General features: G+C 31.2%; 2 protein-coding genes and 1 long non-coding RNA gene across 6 annotated transcripts in view; 2 read left to right on the top strand and 1 right to left on the bottom strand.

Moving 5' to 3' along the window:
* Positions 1-1,259: 1,259 nt before the first annotated feature.
* Positions 1,260-23,307, top strand: part of LOC102612117 (CDP-diacylglycerol--inositol 3-phosphatidyltransferase 1-like) — a 29,083-nt gene continuing 7,035 nt past the window's right edge. Inside the window, exons 1-11 of one of the 4 annotated variants that reach the window (XR_008051518.1) lie at positions 1,261-1,463; positions 1,645-1,760; positions 1,849-1,933; positions 2,034-2,083; positions 2,730-2,769; positions 2,898-2,942; positions 3,027-3,092; positions 3,186-3,349; positions 3,445-3,501; positions 3,590-3,688; positions 4,491-4,541. Coding sequence is in view for 2 of the 4 variants with exons in the window: in XM_052433101.1 (XP_052289061.1) it covers positions 1,688-1,760; positions 1,849-1,933; positions 2,034-2,083; positions 2,730-2,769; positions 2,898-2,942; positions 3,027-3,092; positions 3,186-3,354; positions 3,445-3,501; positions 3,590-3,688; positions 4,491-4,550 (744 nt within the window). In the remaining 2 variants the exon portion in view is untranslated. Of the gene's footprint in view, positions 1,464-1,644; positions 1,761-1,848; positions 1,934-2,033; positions 2,084-2,729; positions 2,770-2,897; positions 2,943-3,026; positions 3,093-3,185; positions 3,355-3,444; positions 3,502-3,589; positions 3,689-4,490; positions 4,908-23,307 lie in introns of those variants that run through there. The other 3 variants (XM_052433101.1, XM_052433102.1, XR_008051517.1) reach the window with 3 other exon arrangements.
* LOC127899642 (uncharacterized) lies at positions 6,474-8,428 on the bottom strand. Its single transcript, XR_008051519.1, has 4 exons — positions 7,699-8,428; positions 7,309-7,352; positions 6,767-7,026; positions 6,474-6,661 (listed from the first exon to the last, which is right to left on the bottom strand). It is a non-coding gene; the product is annotated as an uncharacterized LOC127899642 (long non-coding RNA).
* Positions 12,326-23,252, top strand: LOC127899638 (putative disease resistance protein RGA1). The gene is made up of 3 exons (XM_052433096.1): positions 12,326-12,598; positions 19,925-22,548; positions 22,932-23,252. Exon 2 carries the CDS (start codon positions 19,930-19,932, stop codon positions 22,546-22,548), a length of 2,619 nt encoding a protein of 872 aa, XP_052289056.1. The 5' UTR covers positions 12,326-12,598; positions 19,925-19,929; the 3' UTR covers positions 22,932-23,252.

Genomic DNA, 23,307 nt, shown 5'->3' with positions numbered 1-23,307 from the left:
AAATAGATTCTTATTTTAGTATATGGTAAGTATCAAGTTAAAAGATAGGAAAACATAAATTTTAATAGACCAACATTACCTCTTGATCTGATCTATAAAAATTTAAATTGTGGTTGGTGTTAATAAAAAAATAAAATTATATCTATACAGTATTACTAAAAGACACGTGACAAATGATATTTAAAAGCTTAGAGCTTAGATATGAAGAAAATTCCAATCCAATTTTATATTAAAGGATAGAATATGTTGCATTAATTTTTTTTTATCTTTTAGTTTATCTCTTATTTTATTATTAAAAAGTTACTCATATATAAAACAAACACGCAAAATAATATATTTTAAAAATAAAATTATATTAAGAACCTCGAAATGTATGCCAAAATGATATCCTCAGCACTTTTTTTTTTCTCTATCATATCAATTTTTAATCTATCATATATGATGAACAAACAGACACCTCACGCGTAAAATTAACTAAAAATTAATAAAATTTAAGTATTCGACGTTAATTAGACTATAAAATAGTTATTCTTATGATACAAAAATTAATAAAATCTAACTAATTGTATTCAAATTATAGAATACGGTGCCCTTAATCCACTGTCAAACAATTTTGTTTTTGTAAAAGTTTTAATATAAATCTTTTTTCTTTTTCCTTTTTCCTTCAAATGTAACCTCCAACAATATTCCAAAAAAATAAAAAATAAAATTACTCAAACTCAAAGCTAGAGCTGGCAAAACGGGTTATAAGTCATGTTTGTGTTGCATCAACTTATGTCGTGTCAAATATAGATTGACCCAAACACTATCTATTTAATAATTATGTCAAAATATTAAGATCTTTAAACGACATGAAAAATAATCAGGTTATCCAATAATCATCTTAATATGTGTGAGTGTAATTTATCGATATAATTGAATATATTTATCTACCAAAATATTATAAATTTATACTGTTAAATTTCTAAATCTATATAAGATTTTATAAATGAAACACTATATATATGTTTATCCTTCTAAAACAATAAGAAAAGAGAATCATATCTAATATTTAGGTTTTGATAGAAATAATCTGTAAATTAATTAAAACAAAAAATATAGTAATATTGTTGATTGTGTAAATGAGTTAAGAACTTTAACTCTAATTCGACAATAAAAAAAATATTAACCTAAAGTTAATTAATAATTATGTTAAATTTAATGAACCAAATTTTACAACCCATTCTTATTTATTCTCCGTATTAAATAATAAAGTCATGTCAAATTTTACAAGCTCAACGGCTCAAAGCGTATCGCACACGAGAGTTGATGACAGCCGAATAATTATCCTAGTGGTTTAATTATAATCACACTTTAAAAAAATGATTAAGCAATTGAACAAATCATTTCCAAAAGAATTAAGAAGCGGAACTGCGGTAGTAAGGAATCGAATCAAGAACTCAACTGTGTTTCCGAGCAAAAAGGTTTGTTCTTCTTTCAAGCTTCTTTCAACTTCCAAGGTTCGTTTCTTGATTTGTGTTTCACATCCAAGCACATATCAGCTGCTAGGCCCCACCAGTTTTTCTGGGTCCCATTTAATATGGCGTGAGATCTTGTTCTAGTCTAGTTCTGAACTCTTTTTTTTTTTTTTTTTGTTTTGTGCAGGAGTTTGTAATAGTTTCCTTGTAATAGTTTCCAAGTTGCTTCAATGGCCAACGTGAAGAAAACTGCACCAAGACTTAGAAAGTTATCTGTCTATCTTTACATTCCAAATATAATTGGTGGGATTTTGTGGGTTTTTCTGATAGTTTATGATTACTGGCTTCATGGGTTTGATGGAATTTTTCATTTTTATGTTGTGAATGTTAGGGTATGTGAGAGTGCTCTTGAATTGCATTGCCTTTTATTTATGTTTCTCTGACAAAAGGGTTTTCTCTGTTCTCTACTTTATCAGGTGAGAATCTATTTTAGAAGTTTCCTTTGATGTGTAGCTTCATGGCCATTGTTTGATGTGTATAGTATTTGAGTGTAATGCGAGTATTGTGTGCTTTCAGCTTTGTATGTGATGCGATAGATGGTTGGTGTGCTCGTAAATTCAATCAAGGTATGAAGTGATCTGCTCTCTATCTTTTGGCAAATTAAGCATCGACAATTTATGCTAATTGAGCTGCTAAAAATTGTCTTTGTGTGTGAATGAGGACGTGTTAGAGTGAATTCTCGTAATCTTTATCCAGTCAAAGCAAACGTTTGTCTTTCACATTGACTATTAGGCTGTATGTTTGATACTGAATAAGATGATTCAGTTGTCTTCTTATACCGTTGGTTCAATATTATTTTGAAATAACATATCACGATCCTCTTTTGGAGTTTTAATCCATCTGCAGTTACAACTTTATTGTCCTTTTGAGCTGCAACCTTGAATCTCTGTCTTTTTGCTGTTATTATTTTGTTTAGCAACTGGTACAGTGGTATTTGAATTGCATAGTATGCTTCTTGGCTAAGTTAAACTGATTTGAACAGAACCAGAACTTTCAGTCTATGTCTTAAAAACTCTGTATATCACTAATTTCCTAGCACAGGCCTCGTTGACTGTCAAAAATTTGAGGCATATTTTCTGGATTGAAGGCTTTTCTGTAGTCGATTTGATGATAAGGGCATGTATTATCCCTAACATTTTAGGCAGTAATTTGTAACTAGTTATAACCAGTGCCTAAGAAGTTGGATTTCATTGTCTTCTTTTTCTGGTTCAGTTTCGACCTTTGGAGCTGTTTTAGACATGGTAACCGATAGGTAATTTCTCTCAATCCCACCCCCAATGTATCATTAGTCATCATTCGTTCTGATTGGCATAGATACGCATACTAATTTGGATTATTGTCTTTGTCTTCGTCTTTTGTTAATAATCTTTTGCATTTCAGGATTAGTACAGCTTGTCTACTGGTAATACTCTCTCAAGTATACAGGTAAGACTTTGTTATGTTTTCTTGACGTGTAATCTAATATTTTAAAATGAATGCATAATTGAGCTATTTTGCATCTCTATGCAGGCCTGGTTTGGTTTTTGTGTCACTACTTGCGTTAGATATTGGTAGTCACTGGCTGCAGATGTACAGGTACCTGTTCATTTCCCTAACATAATCTCATGAGACATGAAATTGCTTGTGGAACTGGAAGATATTAGATTTATTTTTCCTATTTTGCGAAAGAAAAGTGTTACTTTCATTGGGAAATATGCCTACCACTCTGGATCTCTGTTGCAGTACATTCTTGACAGGAAAAACTAGCCATAAAGATGTAAAAGACAGCACAAATTGGCTTTTCAAAGCATATTATGGGAACCGGATGTTTATGGGTTATTGTTGTGTGGCATGTGAGGTAGTTGTAGCTTTCCGTGTTATTAGACATATCAGTATTTGCAAATGTTATCAGTACTTTTTACCGGATCCAACTGTTTCAACCCTGCAGGTTCTTTACCTAATCCTATTTCTTATTGCGGGGAAGCAGAGTGAAAGTTTGGTGGATGTAGGTTCTCATTTTCTTACTATTGGATTGTTCTGTGCATGGGAAGATTTCCCCTGTTTCTCAGTTTTCAAACAATATCTTCTTTCAGGTCGTGGCGAGTGCTGTGCGACAGGGTTCGCCCCTTTCCTTCCTAGTTGCATTGAGTTTATTCGGATGGGCAATCAAGCAAACGATCAATGTCATACAGGTAACTTGCACTTCATATGATGGAAATGTTTGTTTATCCTGATACTTTTTGACAATAAATAAATTTCTTGATGTCTAAAAATTAAGGAAACTTTTGTATCGGCAAAGTTGACATTTTACAATGGCATTGTGGATTCTGAAGTTGATCAGTTTGAGACTCACATGCTGTTATATGCTTGAATATTAAAACTCAAACCTTATCTGTGTCTTAAATGGATTGTCGTGGATATGCCTGAGATGAACATTTTCTTCCTCTTCACCTCATCATCTTTGTCATGGTAGCTATAATTGATTGAGGGGTGTTAAAACGCATTGTGATGAATGAATGGACTACCTATGTGATTAAGACTGCATTTATTAGGTTGGTGCCACAAATATTAGGCAGGATATTCACAATAGTGCTACTGAAGCTTTATATGGAATAAGGAGACCAAACCTCTATATGATAAAGAGTTGTATGAATACCAAATGAATTGTAAGAGGATATGGTTAATTGAGGTTGCATTTAAGAAAGCTTGAGTTCTAAGAGCACAGAAATGGGATCAGTCTTGCTCAAGTGTAAACTCTGTCAGTTAGGAAGCTGTCCATCAAATGTAAATATTTATGTGATTGAGAGAAATTTTGGACTTTTGATGAAAACAAAATCCTGTATGCATTTGCTTGCCCCCAAGGGGCTGAAAGTTCTCAAATTGTTTGTAGACGTAATAGTTCTCCTGATGTCATTTGGCTTGCTAACCTTTTTTGCTCGAAAATTTGCCCATTGTGTGGTCTTGACGGTGGGTGAAATTGATTCGTGGTTTCAGATGAAGACAGCAGCAGATGTGTGTGTGCTATATGACATCGAGAAAAAGCAAAAGCCTTAAAGAGTTCATCAACATTTTCCATTTCAGAAGAATCTGTTTGTGGTTCTCCTGCTCGAGTGCCTACTTTTCAGTGTGCAAGCATATACGTTGAGACCGGCAGATGAAATCACTAAACTTTTACAGTTGATCTGAGGCTCCTCTAAAGCAGGATTTGGATTTTGGAATTAATTTGGGGAAAGGGTTTTTCTCTGGTAGATGAGTGTAAGCATTCCTTCAATCACGTAGCTTTGTGCCATTAACATAATGGCAATTCTACAATGGGGATAATGATAATTTTGTGATTGGGAACTCTTTACTGGTTTTTCTTTCGCCATTTGTGTCTATGATTAAGGTTGTTTAAAGTGTTATGGGTTTTAATCTACAACCATTGCGAAATGGACTCACTAGCTGGCAAATAATAAAACGCAGTGCTGTCAAATTTTGTAAGGATTATGCATACACACTCTTTCGTCTTCAATGCCCTGAAACTGGGTAACTACATGTACGATTTTCATTCAGAAAAACTGGCGAGAACTAATGACTTTGCAGATTAAAAAATAAGTAGGATTATCAGATTATGTAGCATTGCTATGTAATGTCTTGTGGTTTTTTTAAGGTTAAAGTTGGTTTGGAAATAATTAAAAGACGATTTTCATTCTATCATAAGACGAGTTTTTAACAAGAGGAGAAGGTTCCGTTTATAATTTACTAATTTATACAACCTTTAATATTAAAACAAAATTTTATATATTAAGGACGATGATTCATGCTCACTTAGTAAGATATGTACATAACATAGATGTGGTAAGCAAGGAATCAATTATGTATTTCTTGTTTCTGAGAAAATATTCTATCCTTTAACGAGGATTATCATCAATTGCAGCTTTCTAGTTTGGTTGCTTGGTTCGAGGACTATGAATATTATATTATCATAATGATTAAATCGAGTGATTATTAGGTATGGATTTTTTTTTTCAATAAGCATACCACTCTGTTATATTTCCTCTTTTCATGCAGCTTTCTGATTTTTAATTTCTCATACAGCTAAACCGTTTATAGTTTAATGTTTTGTTATGTTTACCAAACGAAAACTTGACTTTGAACGTTAGTTAGTTCAATCAAATTTGTACTAATTTATTTTCTTCTAATACATAATTATTTTGTCGGTACGAAAAACAAAAATAATATTTTGGAAACCGCACTGTTCTCGGGGTCAGATCTGTTTCTAAATTCAAACAGTTCAGGATTTTTCAAAATGGAACTTATAATGAGATTTTTTTTAAATTATCTAGTTATCTTCGTATGGAATTTCAATCTTTGTTAATACTTTAACTTGCGCCGAAACATCTAACAATTCTTCCTCTTATCCTTTTTTTCCCCAAATATTGCAGCTTTCTTGGGAGAGGTTCAACCAAACTGCAGGGACAGTGAAAATATTACTCTAACGTTGTTCAGAACAGAGCTTCAACGGTTTTAATGTTGTGTTTTAAAGTTACAAGTATTATATATTCGTTACTGAGTGAGGTATATGTGTGTGCCTGTGTGGTCATTACTGAATTTCTCAGTCATATAATTTGCATTGACTGCAGATTTGTGAAGAACATTGATGTGTTGTGTAATGGGAACGGTGGTGTCTGTATTTTGTGCTTTGTGATTGACGACTTACATTTGCCCAGGAAGAAATGAAAACAAATCGGCTTCTTGAAATTAACCATTTATTCTTTCGAATGGTAACCTTTTTGTGACATGATTCGCATATTAATCAAAAGCAGTTGGCAAACTAATTAGATATTGCATCGTGATTCGTGGCCTTGAAGGGAAATGAGTGAGCATGTTTGTGGAGGTTTTTGTTTTTTTCCTCCATATAAAATGACTAATTCGAAAGAATATGTATTTGTAACGACCCGCCCCGACCTCCACAGGGCGAATCTTACTGATAGATCCTTAAAATAAAATAATAATAAATAAGAATAATAATAATCCTTTTACAATCCATAAAAATCATATCCTTGAAAATACAAAAATAAAATGCAAACTGCCGCGAAAGAATTTAAAATTCATGCCAAACCATCTAATTCCTCCATTCAAGTCCTTCTCGTTGCTCATCACGACTCAATCCTGATTTACAGAAACTGAATCACAATAAACTATAATGAATACGAAACTCAATAAGTAAATCAGCTTTGCATATACCAAAATACATACATACATATATATAGTGCACATGAATGACGTACCGTGGTATTCGAAAACATTGTAAAACAAATCATCGAAATCTCATTCTGTCTTTCTCAAACTTTCACTTTCTCTTTCAAACCACTTACTTGAGCTACCTTCATTCGATTACCGCTTAATAAGACACTCTCTTAACTTTCATAACTTTCATACTCTTTGGGGTTCTCGCCAATGTGTCCTTCGCCCACTTATCTCATAACTATATAAACATCTAGAGTATCCTCCACTAAGCCAGTAACGAATTCAAGCATCCAAGCTAAAACTGTAAAACAATCTTTCTTTCGTCAAATTCCACTTGCTAAAATCAACTTTCTCATTTTGCAGAAATCATAATGCATTTTCGTGCTCATGCCAATGAAATATTCACACATACGTATGCCCATGTCCATAAATACACATAACAACATATCATACCAACACATCACATAAACACATGGGCAAAACATATAAATCAATATCCGGACATATATAAAAATAAACTTTTCAAACATGTCAAACATATATATTGTTTATTGTGATTCGTTTGTAAATCTAGTTTACTTACCTCATGGCATCCTCGAATAACAAATGCACATCGATATCATCGGCCTATAAATAAATAAAAATACTCTCATGAGAATAAAATTAAACAATAATCATAAACTCCAATATTCTTAAATTCCTCAATATAGTCACATTCCATACTAACCTCAAATAATTTTAATTTAAATAATAAATCATCAAAATACTCACAATTCTTGAAATTACGAAATTACCCTCAAATATCAAAATTACCAAAATACCCTTGAATTCAATATTACTAAAATACCCTCATATCAAAATTACCAAATTAACCTCAAAATCATAAATTACCAACTTTATCCTCAATTTCAGCAATTATTAAAACACCCACAAAATCTGAAATTACAAAATTGCCCTTAGACTGTGAAATTACCGAAATACCCTTGCCGGTGGACGGTCACCGGAATTCAACCGACGGCGACGGGATGGCTCCGGATCGAGCTCCCAAAATCGTGAATCCTCCAACGGCCGATCAACGGCAAAACGACGTCCCCGGCGTCAGTGGTTAGTCGGAAATGGCAGAGGGAAAGGTAAGAAACAAAACTCAAGTGATGGCTTCACCGGAAACCGGCGAAATCACGGCGAATCGAGCCGGTGATTCCGCGGTACTTCAAAGCTTCGATCGGTGGCTTTCCGATCGATCTCCGATGGCAAGGACGGCATGGATACGTTGCTCGTCTCTCAAGCTTCAAATCGGTACCAACCTTGACCGGAACGGTGGCCGGAAATGGAATAACCGGCCGGGTCGCGCTCGCGGGTCGGGTTGGATCCGGTTCTGTTTCTCCTCTCTCTCTCTTCTCTTCTCTCTTTCCTTTCTCTCTTTCTGTCAATTTATATGGGTGGTCAACAGGGTCAAAACCGGGTGTGGGGTATTACAGTATTGTAATAGAACCTAGAACTTCTATGCATTTTAGAATGAAAATTCTGTACAATAGAAAATATTAAAACGAAAATTAAAGTTGATATGAGAAAATTAAAGAAGCTTGCAACGTGGAACTGCAATCTAGCTTGACCTACTATATATATATATATATATGTTATTAATTAATTGATCAGGTAAGATATAGGGAGAGACTCGCGGACTCTTTACAAGGAGCAAAAATGGTATGAAACTCTGTTTTGATTAAAATTCAATGGCTTTCTTCGTATTAATTAATTATTTTGGTGAAATTGATTCACGGTTTCAAATGAAGACATGCCGCGGATGCGTGCGTGCCGTATGACATCGATGAAAAAGTAAAGAGTTTGATTTCTCTATTTTACCCTTAATTAATCGTTGACATCTAATTTTACACTCCCAACAAATTTGAATGAAACAATCCTAAGTGATCTGCTCTTCAATTGCATTGCCTTTGCTTTATGTTTCTCTTACAAAAGGGTTTGCTTGTTCTTTACTTTATCAGCTGAGAATATATTTTACAAGTTTACTTTGATTTCTGGCTTTATGGCCTCTGTTTGATGTGTGTAGTATTTGACTGTAATGCGAGTATTGTGTGTTTTCAGCTTTGTATGTGATGAGGTAGATAGTTGGTGTGCTCGTCAATGCAATCAAGGTATGATTCGTACGAAGTGATCTGCTATCTATCTTTTGGCAAATTAAGCGTCGATGATTTATGCTAATTGAGCCGCTAAAAGTTGTCTTTGTGTGTGATTGAGTACATGTTAGTGTGAATTCTCGTAATGTTTATCCAGTCAAAGCAAACGTTGGCCTCTCACATTGACGGTTAGGCTCGATGTTTGATCCTGAACAAGATGTTTATTATAGTCTTCTTATATTGTCGGTTCAATATCATTTTGAAATTTCGCATCAACTCCGCTTTTGGAGTTTTAATCCATGCCCAGTTGCACCTTTATTTTACTTTTGAGCTGCAACATTGAGTCACATTCTTTTTGCTGTTATTATTTCCATTAGCGACTGGTACAGTGGTTCCTGAACAACATAGTATGTCAACTTTCACTCTAAATGTCTTAGAAACTCTGTATATCACTAATTTCCTAGAACAGGCCTCGTTGACAGTCAAAGATTTGAGGCATATTTCTGGATTGAAGGCTTTTTTGTAGTCGATTTGATGATAAGCACATTTATTATCTCCAACATTTTAAGCACTAATTTGTAACTAGTATTTTAAACATGTCAAGAGTCGCTATAATCATTGTGCTTGGAGCCCATCAGGCCATCACAGCAGGGAGAGTAAAAATGAGTTCGTGGGTCCTCTCACTTATGGACTAAAGCCTATTCACAAGAATTCCAGGAACGGCTCATCGCCACACGTCCCTGGGGTTTGTACGTGCGGCCGTCCACTTCAGGTTCTTCTTTTATGTATAGAAGCTGGACACGTGCTAGCATCACGACAAGAGCCGTCCATTTCCACAGCCATCAAGACAAGTTGGCTAAGGCAACTAGTCAATAAATCAACGGTCGGTTAGCGGCAGAGCCCACTGAACTCATTAAAACTCAACTCTCTATATAATTTAAACAATTAATTGGGTCCTCCTAACTTGCAACAGTTGCATGATACCCTAAATTTTGTCATTCTCTGATTCAGCCAATAAATCTAATGGCTAAAGTATTCAACGGTTGAGATGTATTCAATTAGTTATTAACATTTAAGTCCTTATTGTTTATATAAAATTACAAAAGCTAAAAGTTCTTAAATATTTATTTATATAACTCTTATTGTTTTAAATTTTTTAAAGTTTGATCCATTGACCTAACTTAATCATAAAAATGATTGATGGTGTAAAGATGATAATGTAATATCACATAAAATTTTTTAAACACATGAAAAATTGATAAATGTAAATAATATTTCTAGAATAAATAAACTGAATATGTATTAAGAATATAGGTTATTGACCTTGCAATACTTTAGAAAAGTATAAAATAAAAAAAGGTGAAATTTCAAAATAAGAAACATGTAAAAAGTGTTACGTTGTAAAATTTTATCATTTTAATATTACGAAACTTTACTTTTTTTTAATTACATTTTTGTTTTTAACATTAGCTGACATGCTAGTTTATTTAATTATTTATACATACAATGTGTTAATTTACCTATAAAATACCAATATTACTCTTGAAATTTAAGGAAGCCATTTTAATTTTTTAAAATTTTAAATGTAGTCCAATAAAGTTATAGAAAGATAAACAAAGAATAATATAAAAGGAAGTTATTTTTTTAAGAATATTTCAAAAGAATTTGAGTTTTATGTTTCTTGAGAATTATCTTTTTTTTTTATAGATGTTTGAGCTTGTAAATCTTTTTGTAATGATAATTTATTATTTATTATTTATTAAAAATAATTAAATAGTAAATTTATTGGTTTTTAAATACTCTTTTAAATGTAGGATAGCAGCTTAATTTTTATTATGTCAGCCTAAACTTTTTTTATAATGGCTAATCAACTATCACAAAAGACTCTGCCACGATTATGTTTACTTTTTCTATACCCTTTAGACCATCATCACTCAAAAAATTAAGGATCTGTTTGGCATACTATACTATATTATATTGTATTGCATTATTTAATATATGTGTATTGTATTATGTTATATTACATTAGTAGTATATTATAATAATATTGTATAACGTTTGGTAATTGGTATTACATTGTATTGCATTAATTTCATATTAAGACTAAACTAACATTATTTAAATTTATTATTAATTATATTAAATTTTTATTTTTTATATAATATAATATGATATAATAAAATAATATTATAGTATAGTTTATTTTTATATTTTTATTTATAATTTATTTTTATTTATTATAATAAAAATATAAATATAATTAAAATATATTTAATGCTCAATTAAAGCAAAATAATAATAATAATAGCAATAGTATTATTTAAAACGAAAAAATCTATAAAGTTTAATAATGATGATGATGGTGTTGTTGACTACATTAATAACAACATAATAATTAAAATAATAAAATTAATAAATTTTAATAATATTATTAATAAAATAATAATTAATAATTAAAATAATAAAGTTAATATATAGTAATGACTTAATTGAACTAATCATAACAATTAAAATAATAAAATTAATAAATTTTCATAATAATAATAATAATTAATGACAGTAATAATAATAAATTATAAATAAAATAATAAATTAACAAATTTTAATGATAACAATAATATTAATAATATTAATAGTGATGATGTTTATGATAGTAATAATACATAACAACAATTAAAATAATAAAATAATAAAATTTAATAATAATATTATTATTATTAATATAATAATAATAATAATGAAATTAATAAATAATACTAATAATAACAGTTAAAAGTTTTTTCAAAAGCCATTTTATTAAAAAAAAAGTTATATATAAAATTTTGTAACTTCTAATGTCTATTCTATTTTTTCATAAAATATAAGATAACACAGTGTAATTTACTAAAAAAATAAAATTCATTGATATGCTGCAACAGTTACAACATAATTTCACCCCAATTTTAACAACTATAAAAAATTTTCAACGATAAAATTGGAGGCTAAGGAAACAATAAAAAAATGTGCAGAAAAGTTGTTAATAAAGAGGAAAAACGAAAGCTCCATTTCCAACAATGCCGCGTACAGCGTGGACCGACTTTTGCTGATCAGACAAGAAAAATAAGTACCGTGTTCGGCAACACAGATTGTGGCACGTGGCGTACGTCTCTTGGGCCTGAGTTGTGGTGGACCCATATGGGCCGCGTGCTGTTGAAAATCCAATAATATATCCGCCAGGACTCTGCTTTCGTCTTAAGACATCAAAAACGCGGACAGCTGTCCACCTTGTTCAACGCGGTTACTTACATCATCATCGTCGTCATTATCATATTAAACACAAGCTTACCCCATTGGTTTTGTCGCCTACATCATCAACACGGTTACTTACATCATCAATCCTTATCCACTACCGAACCTACCCTTGTCTCAACATTGGTTTTTTCGCCTACTGGCTACTAAACTCTAAAGCAGGGCAATTTTGGAATGAAATTAAGCTAGAGCAGATGATTAACGTGACCGCATTAGCTACAATAAAGTAGTTTTAATTTTGGTCGGTGAATACTCGATCTAACCTCAGTTCTTAGAGATCACTACAAACTGAGTGGGGAGATACACTCAAAAAAGTCCCATTTCAGTACATATACAAGAGCCCTCATTTTTCTTTGCTTCAGCCATTTTATAGCAGTGTCATCACAGACACCTCAAGCTCTGCCGAATCATCATAGACAGTTTGTAATTGGTGGGAGTATTACAAGAAAGGTACGGCTACTTCAAACTAATAGATTTGTTTATATGATTCAGCTATAGTTTTTACTTTTATATATGGTCAAGTTATAACAGTAATCAAGAGATAATCATGTCCATCATAATTTACATAAATGTACATACTAATTTATTCCTCTACTTGCCAAAACCATACATATAAAATGAGATAAATTTTAAGGTTTAATCTTAGGGTTGGCACAACAATCCGGAAGATCCAAATCTGGAAAAATTTGGATTTGTATGTTAAAAAGTACGAATCCAGATCTTAAAAATCACAATCCGTGCGGATCCGGATGTAAGTGCATCTGGAAAACCGAATATCTGGATTCACAATTTTTTATAATTAAATTTCAATTGAAAAATATATAAATTAAATTATTTATTTAAATGTATAAGCATAATTAACTCTCTAATCTTCATTAACTTTAAAAAATATGTTAATAAACTAATAATAATAATAATAATAATAATAATAATAATAATAATAATAATAATAATAATAATAATAATAATAATTAGAGAATATTGTAATAAATCGGTTTACCTTACATTTTTTTTATTTTTTTATGTTTGATTTATATTGTGAAATTATTGTTTGTGAATTTATGGTGTTGTTGTATGTTATTTATGTTGAATTGAAGTTAAATTGTTTATTATTAAATTATAATTGAATTTTATTTAATATTATTATGTAAATTATTAAATTTAAAATTATATTTAAATTTATTATTATGCGGATCCGGATATCCGGAATATCCGCCCGCAATCCGTGCGGATGTTATCCGCATCCGGATCCGTATTTTTTTTTGCAGATCCGGATGTCAAAAGTTCTTTTGACATCTGGATCCAGATCCAAATTTTGCCATCCCTAGTTTAAAACTTTGTAATTCGTTAAAAATCTTGTGGGATATTAATCGGTAAAATCACTTAGGGATAGTACAAGAGGTTTATGATTCCTCAACTCATTTATGTGGGTGGAGAGAGAATCAAGTGTTTTTTTTATAAATAAAGTATAATTAATAATTAATAATCAAATTAATAAAAATAAATAAATTGTAAGGGGGATCGTAAAAGTTTTGTATGTAACATATCGGTAGTGGAAAGAAATTTTTTTGGAGAGGACATTTGGCTTGGAACATATATTACAATACTCTCTTCATCCACTTCTCAATAAAATATTTTATTACAAAATTTTCCTTAATTAAATTATTGTTTTAGCCATATATTATGTTCGTTTATCTCCCTAAAGTTTTTATTCTTTCACCATTTTTTCTCTTTTCCTCTGTGTCTCCCCAATTTTTTTCCAGTCCTATGGGGTTCTTACTAAAGCTTCTATTGAGTAAAATCTCTATTAAAATTGCTTATAAAAAAAAAAAGAAAAAAAGAATGGGTCTCTTTTAAAATTTGTCTTTTCTTTCTTTACCCTTGAGTTACTATTAGGGCAGTGTTTACTTTCTGGAGTGTGAGTGTGGAGTGTGGATTCCTCCCACTCCAGTGTTTACTTACCTTTAAAAAGGGGAAGTGGGAGTGGGAATCTGTGGATCCCACCCAATTTTGGAGTGGGGAGTGGGATTCCCACTCCCATGGGGGAGGTGGGAGTGAGAATATACTCCCCCCTCTTCCCATTTTATCCTTATAATTAAAATAAATAAATAAAATTTAATAAAATAAATAAATAATATTTAATAAAATAAATAATATCATATTTAATAAAATAAATAATATCATATTTAATAAAATAAATATGATATTATTTATTTTATTAAATTTAATAAAACAAAAATGAAAACATATTATATTTAAATTAATAATATTAAACATTAATTTTAATAAATATTAATTATTTATTTAATTAATAATAATAAATATTTTATTGTAAAAAATATTAATTTTGTACTATATTATCAATAATAATATTTCATTTGTGTTGTTATTATTAATAATTTTTATTCACATAATTTAAATTAAAATTAATAAAAAATTATGATTTACATAATTAAGAATATTAGTAATTATTATTAATTTATAAATATAATAAAATATTTATTTTATTTTCCAAATATATTTTTTATTAATTTTTTAATTACAAATTATAATTCTGTACATAAGGATAAAATTGTAATTTAAAACAATTTACTCCCAATCCAAGACAAAGTAAACAAATAATTGGGATTCTGATTCACAATCCATACTTTCATTTAGTCTAAGTAAACACCCTACTCCCACTCCCACTCCCACTCCACACTCCTAATCCAAGGATTCCCACTCCTCAGGATTCCTACTCCAATCCAAAAATAAACGCAGCATAGATGTATAATCTCACGATGAGAGTAGTAATTGGATTTCCATTAAAAATTTTAACTTCAAAAAATCAGAAGATCACCATACAAATATCAAAAGATCACTAACTTAATTATACTGGTAATAATTAAGATAAGTAAAAGACCTACTATTTCTGTTTGATGTTATTATGATAAAGAAAGGAAAAAAAGAAAAAGAAATAGCAAGTCGCTGCAATTGCAACAATTGAGGATATGCTAATAAAAGTGTTACAGAGATAGATTTAATTGATAAAAATAAGATTTTAATAACAAGTAGTGAGAAACAATTAATAAAAACTAATGATATTTATTAAGGGTATATTATGAATATTTGTGGCCTTTTTTGAGGTAACTAAATAAATTTTAAGTTGTGATAATGTGTTTATTACATAAGTGGATTTATTCAGTATTCTAGTGGATTTAAATAGTTTCAACTCTCATATTATAATAAATTTTTATATTGCTACAATTGCCCTAATATAGTGGACAATATTATATTGTACGCATAAGAATACTCTAGCACCCAATTAAAATTTTTAGTAAAACATATAAGAACTCTAAATGTAAAGAGAATTTCGTCAAGGTATTGCAGTAGTATTTTATGCTCTTGGCTAGTGTAAACTATTGTGCCACACGTAGTATTTCGATCCTGACAAGTGCATTACAAATAATGACTCTTATTTCAGGTCTTTTAGGTACTTTAGAGATATATTAGCTCTGGAGCTAGTATTAGGTCATCACGTGCTTCTTTTAATGAAAGATGTGGTTCATTTTTCCCTACACCAGAGCATTTTCTATGGAATAACATTGGTCCAGTGGGAGAGCCCTTGCACTTAGAATAATGAGTGCAAGGGTTCGAGCCTCCATAAAAGCATTTATGGGGCTTATTTACAATCCTTCCTCAATTATCACATAATTGAGTGGAGCCAGTCTATTCCTCACGAAATGTGAGTAGAGTAGACAGCCCTCGAATATTTGAGAGGGTTTGAAGAATTTGGGCAGCGCTTCAGAGGAGTACATGCCACGATGAAGGTCCCAATTGTAGAATCTGTGTGTAAATATTAATTGTAATACCTACAGTCCTGTATAAACAGTATTAAAAAAAAAACATTGTCCAATGCTCATTTATCAAGGTCACGTGTGGTGTTGTCAGTATGATATGCTAGCCCACATGCACTTATGGAAAATCAAATGAGAAAAATGAATTAAAAAAATACAAAAGCTAATTAATAATGTTCGAGTTTGAGATGAAGAATATTTAATTTTATGGATATAAAGATAAGAAAGATTTAATGAGAACTATCCTAATATTAAAATACTATTTAAAATAAATTCTATTTGATGTAATAGTATGTCTCATAATAAGACTCGTAGTGGTCAAATCAACTTATTTCGATAAGATCCATCCAATTTAATATTTAAAAAATTTAACGTCATGTTATACAACACACAACTTTGACATTTGATAGAAAATGATTGGTTGGCACATCATGGCTTACATGAATATTTCTCATATTTGAATCTTCTGTTAGAGAATTTTAATCTTATCCAAGATCTTGTGAGTAAAAATATCAAATAAATAAAAAATAGATATAGAATAAAATTAATCTTAAAACACAAGAATTTACATGAAAAGCTCCTATAGTAGAGAAAAATCACCGTTGCTAACGACAATGAGAGAAAAACCCAATATGTAAAAATTATTACTATCATTCTAGTGTCTTTTTTCTCATGCAGAATCATAATAACAATCAATCTCACAAAACCTAGTATTTTTCTCACATTAAAAACTGTCTATTTGTAGAGAACTGATTGTTATGCAAACAAGTGAATTCAATCTCCTTATATATAGTGATTATTTCTTATAAAAGAATCATTTCTTTCCTTATATAAGTTGTGTTTCTCCTTGAATGAGTTCTTTAGAATTACTTATTCCTAAAACACAAACCCCCAATAAGAAATCTACTAAATAAAAGAATTTTAGAAAAAATCCTAAATTAGGATTTACTAATCCTCATGGAAAAAAGAGACATATTTCTTAAAAATCTTCACCTTGGCAAGTTTTTTAATTAAGTAATAAAACATGATCCACTATGTATTGATAAAACTATATCGTCTCCATCCTTTTTACTCCACCAAAACCACACTCACATAGGGCTTATGAGAAGCACTCCACTATGGTAAAATCTTGTCTTCTATCCAGCAACCATAATTCTCTACACCGAGAATCATCGTATTCTACCTTATCCAGTGTACACAGATTCGAGACATGTTAATCACCTTTATGAAAATATCCACTCTCATGTTTGGCTTCCTTGAGAGTCCTCAACAATCAACATAAAAAGTCCACCATACACTTTGCATAAATGCTAAATCATGGCTTGTATGCAAATTCTGTGGACCTGTTAGTAGTAACACATCTTTTTCCATGGCATACCAAAGATGATAATCCAGTCTCTCATGGAAAAAATAGACACACCAATAAATGACATTATCAGTATCTCCTATTGATTTGAAGCTACTTGCTAAATATGCTATATTCTAAATTCTTTTTAAGGTGTTTTGATTGTCTACACTCCTTCAGGGGATTTCTACTAGCGGAATATGGTTTACATTGCTCTTGCTTTCCTTGTATAACCAAATTGAATCAATATATTATTGGCTTGAACTTGCCACAAGCCAAAATTGATTATTTCGTCAAACTTTTCTATTTCTATCTTCACAAGTTTTGAAAATCTTGTTGTTGACATATTTTCTCTACATTACAGCTTTAACTATGTTAACACTTCCTGGTAAATAATTAATCCCACCTAAGATTTTCTAAGCAAAAATATCAAATAAAAAGTAAATAAAAAAATTGGAGAGTAAAACTAATCAAACAACACAAGAATTTATGTGGAAAACTCTTATACTGGAGAAAAATCATAGCTGCCAAGGACGATGAGAGAAAAATCTATTATGTAAAAATTATTGCAATTATTCTAGTATTTTCTCACACCTAAAAACCCAAAAGCATCTAATCTCTCAATAAAACTATTGTTTCTTATAGTATAAACTATCTGCTTGCGAAAAATTGATTGTTATTTTATGCAAACAAGTAACCCAACCTCCCTATATATAGTGATTTTTTCTTATAGGAGATTTATTCTTTTCCTTACATAATTTGTATTCCTCCTTAAATAAGCTAAGTTCCAAAGAAAATTGCTTATTTTTTAAATAGAAATCATACTGAATAAGAAAATTATTAAATAAGAAAAGTCTAAAAAATATCTTAATTTAGGATTTACAAATTTTCTTTGAAAAAGGAGACATATTCCCTAATATCTCAAATCCTCCTTGCCAATCTCATTTGTCAGTCATTACTAACGAACTAGCCCAGTTGAAACTTTTAAATTGATGGGTCGTAATTGTCAATATTTGAATAAAACAATTTTTTATGGATATATTGGTAGATTGAATGACAATTGACAACACATGATTTAATTAACTACTTCCCAAAAAAGTAAAAGAAGAAGAAGAAGAAGAAGATAGATACCGTGGATGAACATAACACTCTTGTGCCAACTTATGGAATTCGTCAATAATGCATGGGCAAATCCACCTCATGCTTAGTGGGGTTCAAACCCTCGCTAAATAATGAGAAAAATATTTGAATTACTAATTACTCTTTATTAGGTCTATTCAAACTTTAACTTTGAGAATTATAAATGTCTACACTTTAATTAAAACAACACAAGCCGACATGTTTGTATTTAAAATTTTGGTTTGAATTTATTCAAGAGCAACAAGAAAGATACCTAAGTTGCAGTTCAGAAAGATACCTATAAAATTGTAAACCACTCTATATTATTTACAATTTATTCATAAGTATTATGAAATTTATAGTGCATTCACTAAATGAGAATCAAAATTAGCTGGAAACATAATGAGTTAGAATCGAAATAGCTATAATCAAAATTAGGAATTGAAATTAAAATAATTTATTTACTTAAACTGCATGATTCGTAATTAGAATGAGCTGTAGTATTTATATGTTTACTTTGTCTTAGAATCAAAATCAGAATGAGTTAAATTGTAACAAATTAATATAAAATTCTTAATTAATTTTTATCATTATTATTATCTTGTATTTTAAATATTATTATTATTATTATTATTATTCAAAAATTAATTATTTATAATAATTATCGTTAATTATTATTATTAACAATTTAACAAAATAATAATTATTAATTATTGTTATAGATTAATTAATTATAATACTTTTTATTCTTGTTAATAAATATAATCTATTTAAAAATTATAATTACATTTATAGTTATAATAAAATAACTACTATAATTATAATTATAATTCATTTAATAATAATGATATTTTTTAATTAAACAGATGATATTTTGGGAATTTAAAATTATAGGAAAAATTACTTATTTCTTAAATATGAATTATCTTCAATAAGAAAACTGAAAGGTGTAGAAAATTCCTAATTTAAGACTTAAAAATCTTCTTTGAAAAAAGAGACATCTCCCAATATCCTCAAATCCTCCGTACAATGCCACCAATCTCTTTTGTGACTAGCCCAGTTGAAACTTTTAATGGATGGGCTGTAATTGCCAATATTCAAATAAAAAAAGAAAAGAAAAAAAAGAACTTACATGCAAAAAAAAAGAAAAAAAAAAGATACAATGGATGAACATAAGACTCTTGTGCCAACTCATGGAATTCATCAATAAGGCCTTGGCTGATCCACCTCATGACTAGTAGAGTTCAAACCCCCGCTAAATAGTAAAAAAAAATATTTGGATTATTAATTACTCTTTCTTAAGTCTATTTAAACTTAACTTTGAGAATTATGAACGTCTACACTTTAATTAAAACAATACAAGCCCACCTGTTTGTATTTAAAATTTTGTTTGAATTTATTGACGAGCAACAAGAATAGTATAAATGGAAAAAAAACCATCAAATAATATCCCATGACTCTGTTTCTTCAATTCAGGAGCAATGGTGGAATCATATTTTCCGATTGAAAAACTTTTGGAAAAATTAGGGAGCTCTGCTTATAAAGAACTTTTATTGTTCTGCGGTGTCAAAAATGACTTACAAAAGTTAGAGGAGACGTTAACCACTGTCAAAAGTGTGGTTTTGGATGCTGAGGAAAAGCAAATCCATAATCGCCGGTTAAGCGATTGGCTGGGAAAGCTTAAGGATGCTTGTTATGATGCAGAAGATGTGTTGGATGAATTTGAGGTGGAAAATCTACGAAGGCAAGTCATGAAGCAAAGAAGCATCGGAAGAAAGTTTCGTAACTTTTTTGGAAGCTCAAATCCGATAGCTTTTCGTTTTAGAATGGGTCATCAAATCAAGAAAATGCGAGAGAGGTTTGATGAGATTGCAAACTTGAGGGGTGAGTTTAATCTCATTGAACGACTTGACGATCATCGGCGAGTTGTTCACAAAGAAAGGGAACCCACTCATTCGTTTGTGCTTTCATCAGATATTATTGGAAGAGATAAAGATAGAGAAAAGATTATTGAAGCTCTAATGCAAACAAGTTCTGGCGAAAGTGAAACTGTGTCTGTTCTTCTTATCGTGGGACTTGGAGGTTTGGGCAAAACTGCACTTGCAAAATTGGTGTACAATGATCAAAGGGTAGAAGAGCATTTTGAGTTGAAAATCTGGATATGTGTTCCTGAGCATTTTGGTGAGAGACAAATTATGACAAAGATTATCAAGTCGATAACTGGTCAAAACCAAGGTGACTTGGATACAGACCAATTGCAACGAACCTTGCGAGATCGTTTGAATGGTAAGAGATACTTGCTTGTTATGGATGATGTATGGAACGAAGATCCTGAAGCATGGCGTGAATTAAAAAGCTTATTGTTGGGAGGTGCTAACGGAAGCAAAATTTTGGCAACTACACGTAGCAGGAAGGTTGCTTCAATCATGGGCAGGAGGGGAGGTACTACTGGCTACAATTTACAAGGTCTACCATTCGAGGATTGCTTGTCTTTGCTTATGAAATGTGCATTTAAAGAAGAGCGAGATAAACATCCAAACCTCATAAAAATCGGGGAGGAAATTGTGAAAAAATGTGGAGGAATTCCTCTGGCAGTCAGATCACTAGGAAGTGTACTATATGACTCAGCAGATGAACATTTTTGGGAATATGTGAGGGATAATGAGATATGGCAGTTAGAGCAAAAGGAAAGTGGCATTTTACCTGCTCTGAGGTTAAGCTACGATCAATTGCCACCTCACCTTAAACAATGCTTTGCTTATTGTTCATTCTTTCCCAAGGATTATCAATTTGATAGTCATTATTTGGTTCTATTTTGGATGGCTCATGGTCTTCTCCAATCGCATAATAAGAAAGAAGATTTAGAAGATATTGGTATGCGGTACTTGAAGGAATTAGTATCAAGATCTTTCTTCCAAGATTTGAATTTTGAGACGTTTGGACGGGAGGTGTTGTTTTTCAAAATGCACGACCTTATGCATGATCTTGCCCTGCTAGTGGCCAAAGATGAATCCCTAGTAGTGAACTCTGATTGTCAATCTATTCCCAAAAGAGTCCGCCATTTGTCATTTGCTGCTGCTAATGCATCAAGAAATGACTTTTCAAGCCTTTTGTCTGATCTAGGTCATGTGAGAACCATTTTATTTTCAACTGATGATGGGAAGACAAGCCAATCATTTGTTGAATCATGCATCTCAAAGTCGCAGTTCCTGAGAGTGCTAAATTTAAGTGAATCTGCTCTTGAGGTTTGTCCCAGAAAGATGGGAAATTTGAAGCACATGAGGTGTCTTGATCTGTCGAGAAATTATAAAATCAAGAAACTTCCAAAATCCATTTGCGAGCTACAGAGTTTACAAGCACTGATTCTTGAAGGATGTCTGGAGCTAGAAGAGTTGCCTAAAGACATAAGGTACCTTGTCAGTCTCAGAGTGTTTGCGCTAACCATAAAACAGAAGTCTTTGCAAGAGAGTGGAATAAGGAGCTTGGGTTCTCTTCGTTGTTTGACAATTTGTGATTGTAGGGATTTAGAACATTTGTTCGAGGAGATAGATCAATTAAGTGTCCTTCGAACATTGTCAATTGCTCGTTGTCCTCGTCTAATCTCATTGCCACCTGCTATCAAATATCTCAGCTCATTAGAGACTCTGATTTTGTGGATGTGTGAAAGCCTTGATCTTAATCTGAACGTGGAAATGGAAGGTGAAGGAAGTCATCATGATCGCAAAAACACAAGGCTTCACCTTCGGAGGGTTTTCATCAGGGGAATAACACAGTTATTAGAACTGCCACAATGGCTTCTTCAATGTTGTACTGATACTTTACAGAGCTTGGTTATTCTTGATTGTCCCAACTTCATGGCACTACCAAGGTCTCTAAAAGGCCTCGAAGCTCTTGAAACTCTTGCCATTAAAGAATGTCCAAAATTGTCATCGTTGCCGGAGGATATGCATCACGTCACAACTCTGAAATCATTGCTCATTGAAGGATGTCCTGCGCTGAGTGAACGATGCAAACCGCCAACAGGTGAAGATTGGCCCAAGATTGCACATATCCGTCAGGTTCATCTTGATGGCGAGATGATTAAATCAAGCGATAATTAGGTATGGATTTTTTTTTTCAATAAGCATACCACTCTGTTATATTTCCTCTTTTCATGCAGCTTTCTAATTTTTAATTTCTCATACAGCTATACCATTTGTAGTTTAATGTTTTGTTATGTTTACCAAACGAAAACTTGACTTTGAACGTTAGTTAGTTCAATCAAATTTGTACTAATTTATTTTCTTCTAATACATAATTAGTTTGTCAGTACAAAACACAAAAATAATACATAATTAGTTTTTCAAAATGGAACTTATAATGAGATTTTTTTTAATTATCTAGTTATCTTCATATGGAATTTCAATCTTTGTTAATACTTTAACTTGCGCCGAAACATCTAACAATTCTTCCTCTTATCCTTTTTTTTCCCCAAATATTGCAGCTTTCTTGGGAGAGGTTCAACCAAACTGCAGGGACAGTGAAAATATTACTCTTAATGTTGTTCAGAACAGAGCTTCAACGGTTTTAATGTTGTGTTTTAAAGTTACAAGTATTATATATTCGTTACTGAGTGAGGTATATGTGTGTGCCTGTGTGGTCATTACTGAATTTCTCAGTCATATAATTTGCATTGACTGCAGATTTGTGAAGAACATTGATGTGTTGTGTAATGGGAACGGTGGTGTCTGTATTTTGTGCTCTGTGATTGACGACTTACATTTGCCCAGGAAGAAATGAAAACAAATCGGCTTCTTGAAATTAACCATTTATTCTTTCGAATGGTAACCTTTTTGTGACATGATTCGCATATTAATCAA

The sequence above is a fragment of the Citrus sinensis genome, chromosome 9, assembly GCF_022201045.2.
Source record: "Citrus sinensis cultivar Valencia sweet orange chromosome 9, DVS_A1.0, whole genome shotgun sequence".
NCBI classification, from domain to species: domain Eukaryota; kingdom Viridiplantae; phylum Streptophyta; class Magnoliopsida; order Sapindales; family Rutaceae; genus Citrus; species Citrus sinensis.
The sequence above is the reverse complement of the archived record's forward strand: the minus strand, read 5'-3'. Positions and strand labels throughout refer to the sequence as shown.

Excerpts from the sequence above, each read along its gene's own strand:
- LOC127899638 (XM_052433096.1), top strand. The coding sequence starts at position 19,930 with ATGGTGGAATCATATTTTCCGATTGAAAAACTTTTGGAAAAATTAGGG.